At 49.4% G+C, this 12,047-nt stretch overlaps 1 protein-coding gene and 1 long non-coding RNA gene across 4 annotated transcripts in view; one reads left to right on the forward strand and one right to left on the reverse strand.

Moving 5' to 3' along the window:
* Positions 1 to 12,047, forward strand: part of ANK1 (ankyrin 1) — a 68,510-nt gene that overhangs the window by 15,686 nt on the left and 40,777 nt on the right. The window contains exon 1 of one of the 3 annotated variants that reach the window (XM_059490648.1): positions 4,413 to 4,608. The exons of 1 other annotated variant lie outside the window; for it this stretch is intronic. In XM_059490648.1, coding sequence (XP_059346631.1) covers positions 4,585 to 4,608 — 24 coding nt within the window. In that variant the 5' untranslated portion in view covers positions 4,413 to 4,584. Of the gene's footprint in view, positions 1 to 4,412; positions 4,609 to 8,403; positions 8,518 to 12,047 lie in introns of those variants that run through there. One more of the 3 variants, XM_059490647.1, reaches the window with a different exon arrangement.
* LOC132085277 (uncharacterized) lies at positions 2,959 to 4,314 on the reverse strand. The gene is made up of 2 exons (XR_009420191.1): positions 3,635 to 4,314; positions 2,959 to 3,488 (listed from the first exon to the last, which is right to left on the reverse strand). It is a non-coding gene; the product is annotated as an uncharacterized LOC132085277 (long non-coding RNA).

Below are 12,047 nucleotides of genomic sequence, written 5' to 3' on the forward strand. Positions count from 1 at the left end.
TGGGAATCTCAGATTAAAGAGTTCTGCGCTGATAAATGACCACTAAATGGTTTCTTAGATCAGGGCTATGACAGGACGAGATTTCTAATAGCTGCTGAGCCTTGCAGATGGGTTTCTTTTCCACTGGGTTTCTTTTCTTTCATGCAGGGGCTTTCTTTTCCACTGGCTTTCTTTTCATTTGTTCTGTGCTTCTGCGTGCCAGCTTTTAGGCTGATTTGGAGAGATTTGGCTTCCCCATCAACAACAAAGGAGACAGGGAGGCAGCTGGAGAGCAAGGGCTGGGATATTTGTGTGTGCAGCAAATCTTTGTCTCCCTCCCACCCCATCACATAACTCCTCAGAGGGAAAGGCGGAGAGCATCCTTACCCACTTATTTATGCCTGCATCACTGCTGCTCTCCCCCAAGAGCAGGAAAAGGCCTGACAGCATCTCTGCTGCGCTCTGTACCTGCTGTTACCCGCGGCTGGGCAGCAGCAGCGGAATTGCCAAACATTTAAATTATTCAGCCGCTGTTGTTGACTCAGCTTTGGAGCTGCATTGATGTTTCCTGAGATAATGGCTCGCTGACTGGAACCTGGGAGCCCCAGCAGGGGCACAGGGAGGGTTTTCCTCTCTAAGGGGAGAGGGGACAAGCTGGGGTAAGGTGAACCTGTGTGGGCATCCACGTCCTTGCACCAGGAGAGTGTGCAAGTGCTCAGGAGGGAGCAGCTCCCTTCATTTCTCAGCCTGGCCTCATTTCTCATTTCTCAAGTGGCTGAGTTCAGGAGGGGCTGTGCTTCCTTCCCTGGGCAAAGGCACATGCAGCTTCCTCAAAATATTCAAGCCCATTTTTACATTATTTACCTTTAAAGCCCATTTTTACATTATTTACTTTTTAAGCCCATTTTTATGTTATTTACTTTCAAAGCCCTATATTACATTATTTACTTTTCAAGCCCATTTTTATGTTATTTACTTTCAAAGCCCATTTTTACATTATTTACTTTTCAAGCCCATTTTAATGTTATTTACTTTTCAAGCCCATTTTTACATTATTTACTTTTCAAGCCCATTTTTACGTTATTTATTTTCAAGCCCATTTTTACGTTATTTACTTTTCAAGCCCATTTTTACATTATTTACTTTTGAAGCCCATTTTTACGTTATTTACTTTTCAAGCCCATTTTTACATTATTTATTTTAAAGCCCATTTTTGCATTATTTATTTTTAAGCCCATTTTTACACTATTTACTTTCAAAGCCCATTTTTACATTATTTACTTTTGAAGCCCATTTTTACATTATTTACTTTTTAAGCCCATTTTTACGTTATTTACTTTTCAAGCCCTATTTTACATTATTTATTTTCAAGCCCATTTTTACATTATTTACTTTTTCAAGCCCATTTTTACATTATTTATTTCAAAGCCCATTTTTACATTATTTACTTTTTCAAGCCCATTTTTACACTATTTACTTTCAAAGCCCATTTTTACATTATTTACTTTTGAAGCCCATTTTTACATTATTTACTTTTTAAGCCCATTTTTACGTTATTTACTTTTCAAGCCCTATTTTACATTATTTATTTTCAAGCCCATTTTTACATTATTTACTTTTTCAAGCCCATTTTTACATTATTTATTTCAAAGCCCATTTTTACATTATTTACTTTTTAAAGCCCATTTTCACAGGTTATTTACTTTTCTCCAAGGCGATGTGTCCGAGGTTCTCTGCTGCCCACATTCCGCCCCTCATTCCCTTTAAATGAGAGGAAGAACAGCTGAGGGCAGCCTGGCAGCAGCCAGGTTCTGGGCAGCCACTTCTCTGGTTACATGGCAGATACCAAAACCCAGGAAGGAGCCTTGCATTCCTTCACAGCTACATCATCTCACAGCTGAGGAGTTCCTCCAAAGGTCAGAGGCAGAACTGTGTATCTTGAAAAAAAAAAAAATTTTTCTAAATTTCTGACAGAGCTTCTCCTCACCCCTGGCTCTGTCTGCAGGTGCTGGAGTTCAATATTTTCATCTCAGGTGTGAACCCCAAATGCAACGGCTCTGAGGCACTGGGGATGCTGAGCCTTGTCCCAGGATAAATTAATTTTCATGTGGCTATGCTAAGTATTATAGCATCCAGTATTTAAGAGAATATTGGAACCCTGGCTTGCAAAAAAATCCCTAAAGCCCACTGAGGTGCCCAGACGTTGTTATTTGGTATTTTCACTGGAATTCTTGGTTGCTTTTTCTCTATGTGAATTTGCTCATTTGTAGGCAATATTCCTGTTTTTTTCTAGTGTAAATGATGTCCCTTTGCAGAGCCCCAGTTTAACTCAGTGTTGGCTTTTGTGAGGCACTGATAGACACTGGCTCTGTGTTGTATTGCACTAAATTCACGAGCAGCAGCATTTTTAGGGTGAATACAGAGTGCCAGGCAGGCAGCAGGGCAGTGCCAATCCTTTGGCAACAAACATTTGAGCTCTACCTGAACTGGAGGTGGAGTCTGTTGTATTTCAAATATTAGAGGGAATCTAGGCCGTCAGTGACTCTGGGCAAAGGGAAGTTGTTTTCCCCAGACTGAGGTAAGGACTCTGCTTTGCTCTAATGCTAAACTTGGTACAAAAATCTCAATTTCTATGTAATGCAAAACATTTTGCCATCCTAACACTCTATTGATCTCCTTTTCCTGCCTCTCAGTTTATATAAGCTTTTCTGGTGGTGGGGCTGGGCTGTTTTATAGGCATTCCCTAGAGAGATAACAGTTGGCAAAGCAGTTGTTTCTTCCTCAAAGCTGCAGATTTTAAAATCTGTATTTATCCCTATATTTCCCAGGCCTTTCCAGGTGTGATCATCTCAAGGCTGTGCATTCACTGGTTTGGCCCCAGGGCCTGGCTGGAAACACCTTGTGTGGTATTTTTGGGGTCCCCAGGACAAAGGAAGGAATTGATGAATCCGACTCCGTGTTCTTAGAAGGCTAATTTACTATTTTATTTTATTTTATTTTATTTTATTTTATTTTATTTTATTTTATTTTATTTTGTAATGCTATCCTAAACTGTACAAAAGAATAGAGAAAGGATACAGACAGAAGGCTACAAAGAATGATAATGAAAACTCGTGACTCTCTCCAGAGTCCTGACAGAGCCTGACCATGATTGGTCATTAAGTTAAGCAATTAAATTAAATTAAACACTTCACATGTTGTATAAACAATCTCCAGACCACGTTCCAAAGCAGCAAAACGCAGGAGAAGCAAATGAGATCATATTGTTTTCATTTTTCTCTTAAACAATTCAAATGTTGGATAAACAATCTTCAACCACATTCCAAAGCAGCAAAACACAGGAGAAGCAAATGAGATCATATTGTTTTTATTTTTCTCATAAACAATTCAAATGTTGGATAAACAATCTCCAGACTTCATTCCGAAGCAGCAAAACACAGGAGAAGCAAATGAGATCATATTGTTTTCATTTTTCTCTGAGGCTTCTCAGCTTCCCAGGAGAAGAAATCCTGGGTAAAGAAGATTTTTCAGAAAATATGACAGTGACCCACCTTGTCCTTCTTGACTCTTTACGTGGCAAAAGGTGAATGGTAGCTGGAAATAGAACCCAAGCTAAGGGGTAAGGGTTTTTTCAGAATATGTGACAGTGACACACCTTGTCCTTCTTGACCCTGTGAGTGGCAAAAGGTGAATGGTAGCTGGAAATAGAACCCAAGCTGCGTGTGGGTCCCCGGCAGCACCCCAAATCCTTTGCCAGGCTGGCCCAAATGTAGCACGTGGAGCCAGGATGGAGCACCTGGAGCAAAGCACGAGGGGTGAGCCCTGCCAGGCTGGCCATGGTGGCCCTGCAGGGTCACCCCAGGAAAGGGTGGGACGGGAGTGATCTCCAGGAGCTCTGATCCTCTGGACATTGGTGTGACTCCCTTGCGTGTCTTTCAGAGAGGGCATGCACCAACCACTGTGGACCCCTTGCCTTCTTGCTGCAAGCAAGGATCTCCTGAAGGGATGCTGGAGCAGGAGTCTGCTGTGCAGGTAGAAGGGGGGAAGGGGCGCGTTCGTTGTGTCACAGCGGGCTCTGGGCCCTGCACAGAGCCTGGAGCTGCTGTCACCAGCCCTCATCTGCCACTTCAGCTCCATCTCGGTGTCCTCCATGTGGGACTGTGCCCAGCCAAGCTTCTGCAGGGACCTGGGAGGAACCTCAGGTCTCCTGCTCGCTGTCTCCAGCACAGACCACGAGACAGCGCAGTTCTGCCCACAGAGCTTTCATTTTGCTTCCTATTGCTGTAGTTTCATCTTCCCTTGGTCTGAAGGGCAGAGTTCATGCACACGGGCTCCTCAGACGTGTTTATGAAGTGTGGCTCGGGCGTGACACTCAATAAACACCGCCCAGCTCCTGACGTAGGACGGGCCACAATCTGCAGACTCCAGACAGAATTTGTGCTGCCCTGCAGCCAGGTGTGTGAGTGCTGATAGGGTGCAAGCCCAGCTGCTGATAAACCTCCCCCAGCCCGCTCATGCTTGGTTCTGGCTGCAGCATTCAGCACTGGTGGGTTGATGGGAGCTGCAGACGGGCTGTGCAGGGTGAGCTGACCTTCTCCTGCAGGGATGACATGCTTGCATTGCCTGAGGGTGAGTACTTGGGCATGGTCAGGGGTTCCTTGGGCAGCAAAAGAGGAGAGGATGGTTCACCTGAGGGAGTTTAGGTATATTATGATTATTTAGGTATATTCAGTCCAAAGATAATGCCTCTTCTCCCCAAACAGCTGCTGCTAAATAGACCTCAGGGTTTGCTGCCCTTCCTAGGTCACTGATAACTTACCTAAGGTCATCCTTGGAGCCAATGGTATTGAAAACTGGTCTCTCTGTGCTGTATTTGCCTTGTCCCTCTCACCACTGCTTTACTGCCAGAAGGGAGATGCCCTGGGTGTTGTGTTTTTGCAGTATTGTGATGGTAAATGTTGATTCCTGTTGTGTGGTCACCTTCCAGCCCTGGGACAGGTGCACAGGATGGTGTTTCTGTCTCAGCACAGCGCTGTGCTGGCTCTGCTCTGGAGCAGGTGGCTGTGCTGCAAAGGCTTTGCTTGCATGTCCTGGCAGAGATTTATTTATTGCCAGGCCTGTGCTTCTGGTGCTTTTCTGTCACTGCTTTCTGCCCTGCATGGCTTCCCCAAGCAAGGCTGGCTTGAGGCTCAGGACAGTAAATCTATGGTGGCCACAGCACAGGGGTGTCACCCTGGTTTTTTAAGATTTTCTGAGCCTTCTGATGTTGGCATTCTTGTAGCGAACTTTCTCACACGCTTTCTGTAAATAACTCATTGTTTTACATTCCTTTATAGAAGAGTTGATGGGCTGTTGGCTTGTCCAGTGTCATTGGAGAGGTGGCACTGTCACCCTCCAATCCGCTGTCACTTTCGGAAAATTATAAATGCTAGAGACAGAAGTCAAACTTCCCTTTTTTCTTCTGTAAATAACTCATTGGTTTGCATTCCTTTATGGAGGAGGAGAAATTTGGTAGACTCTTGGTTTGCCCAGTGTCATTGGAGAGGTGGCACTGTCACCCTCCAATCCACTGTCACTCCTGGACAACTATAAATTTTAGAGACAGAAAACAAATTTCCCTTTTTTTTCTTCATTTTGAGAGCAGCAGTGTGTGCTTGTGTTGTTTTGTGTCCGACAGTGACACAGGGGCTGTACTGTGACACCCCCCAGCATGCAGATCCCTGCAGAAAAACCCCTTTTAAGCACTTTGTGCATGCAGGGAAAGCAGGTGTGGACTCATCCTGCTGGAGGGAATGAGCAGGGAATGAGTCAGAGCAGACTGCAGGAATCAGGAGCAGTTTATAAAGCATAGGAAAGAAAAGGAAGATTCTGCACAGGGCAGCTGGGCAGATCCTGATGGTGTGACCTGGGCTCCAGCCCCTCACCTGAGGGCACTGACAGAGCCCAGGGCACGTCCAGAAGCTGTGCCTTAGTCCCAGGCTGACACCAGAGCCCATCTCTGATCCCCCCTTGCCCTGAGCCCTCTCAGCTCCCCAGCGTTCACTGCCCAGACCTGCCTGAGCCATGCCATGGCCCAAAAAAGGCAGAGCATCAGGAAAGCAGCAGGGAGAAAGCTCTGCTGCTGCATCTCTTGGCAGCTGGAAATGTTGTGGTGCTCTTAGCAGAGGTGTAGTGCCTGAGCAGAGAGCTCTCATGTATTGTCTTCAGTCACAGTCTGTATATTTTTTGATGAGGTAAAAATAGCTTTTCTTTTTCAGGATATGCAGAGAGCAGAGGCTCCTGCTAACATCAAAGGAGAGTGACAGCTTTCCCCTGGGTGTGCGTGGCCTCAGCTGGCAGGAGCAGCAGCTCTGTTAATTCTTGCCTCTCTGTGAGAAGAGAAATGTGAAAGGGAAGATGTTCTGCTCTCCTTTCCCTGTTCTGCTCTCTGGACCAGCCTCTGTTTCACTCCCCACTGGTGCTGCAGACCCAGCACTGTACTTGAGAGGGAAAGGGATAGTTTGCAAATGATAGTTTGCAAAAAAAAGAACAAGATCTTGAACGCGTTCCTTAGAAAATCCATTAGGCAGCAAGAAGGTGCTCTCTGTTAATTCTTGCCTCCATGTGAAAGGGAAGATGTTCTGCTCTCCTTTCCCTGTTCTGCTCTCTGGACCAGCCTCAGTTTCACTCTCCACTGCTGCTGGAGACCCAGCACTATACTTGAGAGGGAAAGTGATAGTTTGCAAATGATAGTTTGCAAATGATAGTTTGCTAATGACAGAATGAGATCTTGAACACGGTCCTTAGAAAATCCATTGGGCAGGTGGATTCACAGAGCTGCAGCCCCCCAGGGATCCTTATCAGGAGCATCACCCTGCTGGCTGGGGGCATCTCCTCGCTGCCTTGCTGTGTGCAGATTAAGCTGTTTGTGATATCTGCCCTGCCCACAGCCCTGAACCTGTTCCAGCCAGCAAGGGGGAGCCGTGAGCAGGGCAGGAAGGAGTCAAATGGCAATGCAGGTGCCTGAAATTGCTCAGTTAACCTTCACCCTGAGCTGCACCACCAGTGGCAGCCCAGAGCTGCCTCTCCTGTTCAGAGTGCACAAAAATGGGCTTTCCACAAGCTCATTACTCCTGATTATGTAACGGTGGAGAGGCCAGCCTGATGCTGGCACTGGAAAGCTTGCCCTCTCCTCAGCACTGCAAAAATGCCAATTGACAGGTTGCTTCCCTTCCCACAAACCTGCCAGGGCCTTCCTTCCCTGTTCCATCTCCTTTGGGATTTCTCCTTTGCCAGCTGTGTCTTCTCCAGCTCTATCCTTGGCACGGGAATGCAAACAGATCTTCCACGTCCTGCATGCCCTGATTCACCTGCTGCAAGATGGTTGAGCTCCCCCTTGCACCCTGCTCTGGGGATCAGCCCTCTTGGGGCTGTTGTGAAACCTCCACCAAGCAGAAACGAGCATGGGCAAAGGGTTTGCTCAGGCTGGAGCATGAAATGAGGCCAAACTCACCTGGTAGGTGCCTCCCAGAGATGATTTCTTGTGCCTTGATTCCCATCGTGGCTCCTATCTGCAGACCTGTGCTAAACCATGTGAGGGTGATGGCAGAATGGAGCTTGGGCATGTGGATTTATCTGTCTTGAGTGGATAAGGGTGAGGATGGTGAAGGAATAGAATTTAAGCATCAGGGTTTATCCTTTCATCAGATGGATTTTTTCCCCAATGGTTTTACTTTTCTCTTTTTTCTGGGCGTGCAGTCTCTGCCTGCTCCCTGTGTTCTGCTGGCTGCCTGCCTGGGGCTGTGCTGCTGTGGCCTCTCAGGAGATGCTGTGTTCTGCTGAATGCTGCCTTCTACTCAGAAGGCAGAGACCTGCCAGCAGGGTTTGTTTCTGCTGCAGGGCCCAGTTTCTGTTAATAGAGACAGGAGAGAAAGTTCCTGCAGGAGAGACAGCGTGGCTTCTGTTTCTGAGCGCTTGGAGTGGAATTTCCTCTCTTCCCTGATTTTCCTATGGATTTTCCTATGTTATCCCTAACTGCTCTTAATCTTAGCAGCTCTTCTAGTGCGTTTTGAGGCCTGACAAATTCTTCTCACCTGATGAGAGAGGACTGAGGTTATCACCTGCAGAATTGTGTGGTTGATATAGAGTTCCAAATGAGCACTGGCTCCAGAGACATTCCTAGGCTGGACAGTTCCTCAAAAGTTAAACCACCACTCTGATGTGAGGTTTTGGTGTTTCTGCTGGAAATGATGCCTCAAAGGTGAGGATCATGCCCACTGTTGGGCACAAGCCCACGTGAGCAAGGAAATGCCCAAGCCAGTGACAAGGGCTGCTGCCCTTGGCAAGGGTTTATGACACACCCTCAGCTGGCAGAGCTGACTTTGGGCTCCAGAACACTGGCTTTAGGAGCTGGATGACCTCTGAGATGTGAGCTGGACCTTTCCACAGCATCTAGACAGGATGCCCACGGCAATATTGGTGCCAGGGTTAGGGTTTGCATGTCGCTGCCAGTCTTGGTGTTATTTGGCTGTTGGGTGCTGTGAGCTGCCCAGAATTCTGGTGATTCCCTGCTGGACCTCCTGTCTGCTGCTCCACGCGTGTCAGCTTGGCTGAAGGGATGAGTGGGCACACAGGATAAAGAGGGCAATGCAGCAGGGTGTGTGTGTGTGTGTGTGCCAGGCTGGAGCAGTGTGGGGAGCTGCTTCTTGACTGTCCTTGTGTCCCAGAAAACGCCATGAGAACATCACAACTCATCTGGGCTTGGAAATCATCGACTTGCAGCATCTAACAGCTCACACGGAGCGGGCCCCTGCCAAGTGTGGCCACCTTGGATGCAGAGACCCTCCCTTGTGTTATCAGTGAGAAGCAGCAGGAGTTTATGGGAGCTCCTCCCTGGGTGTGAGGAGCTGCTAGGAGAGATTAGAGCAGGAGCTGCCTGTGGCCAGACACACAGCAGGCTCACAAACCTCTGAGTGCAGCCTTGAAATCCATCCTGAGTTTGACTTCTTTGCTCTGGAGCCTTGGCCACGGCTGCAATGCAATGGGCTCGTGTGGTTCCATTATTGCTGTGAGAGAAGGAGGAAACCTGGGAAAAGGGGCAGAAAAAGCCTCTCCTCAGGGCCAGGAGAGGGTGTCATGAGAATAAATTGACTCTGAAACCAGGACAGAGGGAAAGGGAAAATTTAGATTGTCAGCAGACAGGGGGAGATTTTTCCTGAAGGAAAAGAAAGGGAGGGAGAGTAGCAGCACAGTCTGATGCGCTGTCCTGAGTTTTGACTTTAGAAGGTCTTGGAGCACTTAAAGCCCTGATCTGAGGCTTCTCTCTTGTAGAATTGCTGTCAGCAGCCCCCTGACACTTCACAGCTTGGATGTCTGTAGAGCATGATGCCTGTGTTTAGGATTTAGCAAATTCCACCTGAGAGTGCAAGAGGTTCACAACAGCAAGTGAGGCAGCTTTGATTTCTCCCCTGGAATATCCCCATCCTGGAAAATTGCTGGGCAGGCAAAGGAGAATGGAAAGAAAGGGAAAACCAGCAGAGGCAGTTTCTGCATCTGGAAGCACAGGGGCACACGGGGAGTGCCTGTGTGCTGTGCTGAGCTCTGTGCCTGTCAGAGGGTGCTGATAACGTGTGTCTGTGCCTGGGTGAGTGGGATGTGTGTGTGTATCTCCTCCATGTGCACATCACCCTGTGGTCACAAGGTGTCTGCACTCCTTGCTGTCCTTTTTGCTGAAATTTGGGCGGTGGCAGCGACCCAGCCTGTGCTTCCATTTCCCGGGGAGCAGATTGCCCTGACAGTGGGCAGACAGACAGACAGAAAGGAGGACAATCTGACTGTGGATCTGCTTTTATCTGAGCTGAGCTATCCCATCCTCCCTGGTGGGATGAATTGCTGGTGTCTGATGCCCTGCGCCTCTCTGTGCATCTCTGGAAGGTTCATGCTGAGCATGGGCAGCAAAAGGCAGCACCTCTGACACGTCCCAGCCTTGGCATCTTCTCCAAGGGCATCCAGAGGGATGGAGGGAGCTCAAACCCTCTCCTCTGTGGCAGGAGTTACCTGTGGGCATTTCTGTGGGGCTGCTTTTCCTCTGCTGCTCCAAGGTGGTACCTGTGAGTTTCCAGGCTCCTGGGCATATTTGTGGGGCTGCTTTTCCCCTGCTGAGGAGGTACCTGCAGCTCTGACCCCCTCCCTGCGCCTGGCAGCAGCCACATTTGCTTTCCGGAGGTGCCTTGGTATTAAATATCCTGTCTGACACAGTAATGGAGAGAAAATGAACAAATTCCATTAGCAGTTGGCGATCCCCGCAGGGTCTGCATTGGAGGGAGGACGGAGCCTGTATTTTTAGCTAGAATGCAATGTAACTCACTGGCTCTCTCAAAGCTGGGGAGTAGATAACCAAGGAGGCAGAGAGGGGACACCAGGCTCAGGTTTCAGCCGAAGTGCCGGGCTATGGCAGCACGAAAGGGCAGGTCCGGTCCAGACGTGGCTGTGAGTACTCAGCACACTTCTCCTCCGCGCCCACACACACCTCTGCTTTGCTTTTCTGCTTTGCTTTCTGCTTGTAGTCTCTGCTGCTGGGCGTGCTGGGCCTTTGGGAGCCCCTCTGCTCCTACAGGGCCACGCAGAGTTTTACCTTTAATCCTCAGAGCTCCATGTGTGTCCCACGGATGGCAGAGCCTGGCCGAGCCGTGCTTTGATTTTCCAGGGCTTTGCTGCCTTGTGGTCGGTCCTGCCCTGAGAATCAGAGGCTTCCAGCCGTGTCTGGAGCTGGAAAAGCTCTTTGCATTCAGCCTGTTGCTCGAAGCTGTCAGTGTTTCCTCGCTGGACCCCAGCTCAGGGCGTGAATGTGCATTTCTGAGCGCGGCGCTGCTGCTGCTGCTGCTGCTGCTGCCTCTGTGTGAGCAGAGCGAGCACCGAGGAGCTGTGTTGGCTGTGCATTCCCAGCCCTCCAAAGGCTCAGCCCTGCTGTGTTGGCTGTGCATTCCCAGCCCTCCAAAGGCTCAGCCCTGCTGTGTTTGCTGTGCATTCCCAGCCCTCCAAAGGCTCAGCTTTGCTGTGTCTCCTGTGCATTCCCAGCCCTCCAAAGGCCCAGCTCTGCTGTGCATTCCCAGCCCTCCAAAGGCTCAGCCCTGCTGTGTTTGCTGTCCATTCCCAGCCCTCCAAAGGCTCAGCTCTCCCATGCATTCCCAGCCCTCCAAAGGCTCAGCCCTGCTGTGCATTCCCAGCCCTCCAAAGGCTCAGCCCTGCTGTGTTTGCTGTGCATTCCCAGCCCTCCAAAGGCTCAGCTCTGCTATCCATTCCTAGCCCTCCAAAGGCACAGCCCTGCTGTGTTTGCTGTCCATTCCCAGCCCTCCAAAGGCTCAGTCCTGCTGTGCCTCCCATGCATTCCCAGCAGCCCTGCTGTGAACCTGGGGTCTCTGCTCTGAGCTGGGCGCAGGCAGAGCCGGCTGGCGCAGGAGGGGATGGGATCAGCACGTGGTGCTGCTGCTGCTGCTGCCCTCCAGCTCTGTCCCTCTGACCCAGGGGCTGCCCCACAGGGCCCATGGCACCTTGCCACCCTGCTGGTGGCCTGGCCTGAGCTCTGTGCCTGGTCACCCTCTTTGTGGCCCTTACTCTATAGCAGGAGCAGGGCAAGGCTGCCTCTCTCCCTGGTAGGGGTGTCAGGCAGAAAGGATGGGCTGGGGGAGGCAGATGGAGGAGGCCAGAAGGCATCCAGAGCCCCAATTCAAACATCTGAGAGTGCAAAGAGAAGGGAAGAGAGGAGCCCTGAACCTCTCCTAATCCAGGATCTTCCTGACCCTGGATGCTCCTCTGCAACCAGGCTGTGGGCAATCAGGATGGGCTGGAGGAGGCCAGAAGGCATCTTTGGAGTTGTGCTGCTCCAAACCCCAATTCAAATATCTGAGACTGCAAAGAGAAAGGAAGAGAGGAGCCCTGAACCTCTCCTGATTTAGATTGTCAGCATCATCCTCCCTGTTATGCCCCCAGGGCTTTTGTCTTTGTGGTGCTTCCAGCTCCTGCCCAGGAGTTTCCTAACTCTGGATGCTCCTGGGCAATACAGGATGGCTTGGGGTGGCAGAACAGAAGCT

The sequence above is a fragment of the Ammospiza nelsoni genome, chromosome 30 (genome assembly GCF_027579445.1).
Source record: "Ammospiza nelsoni isolate bAmmNel1 chromosome 30, bAmmNel1.pri, whole genome shotgun sequence".
NCBI lineage: Eukaryota > Metazoa > Chordata > Aves > Passeriformes > Passerellidae > Ammospiza > Ammospiza nelsoni.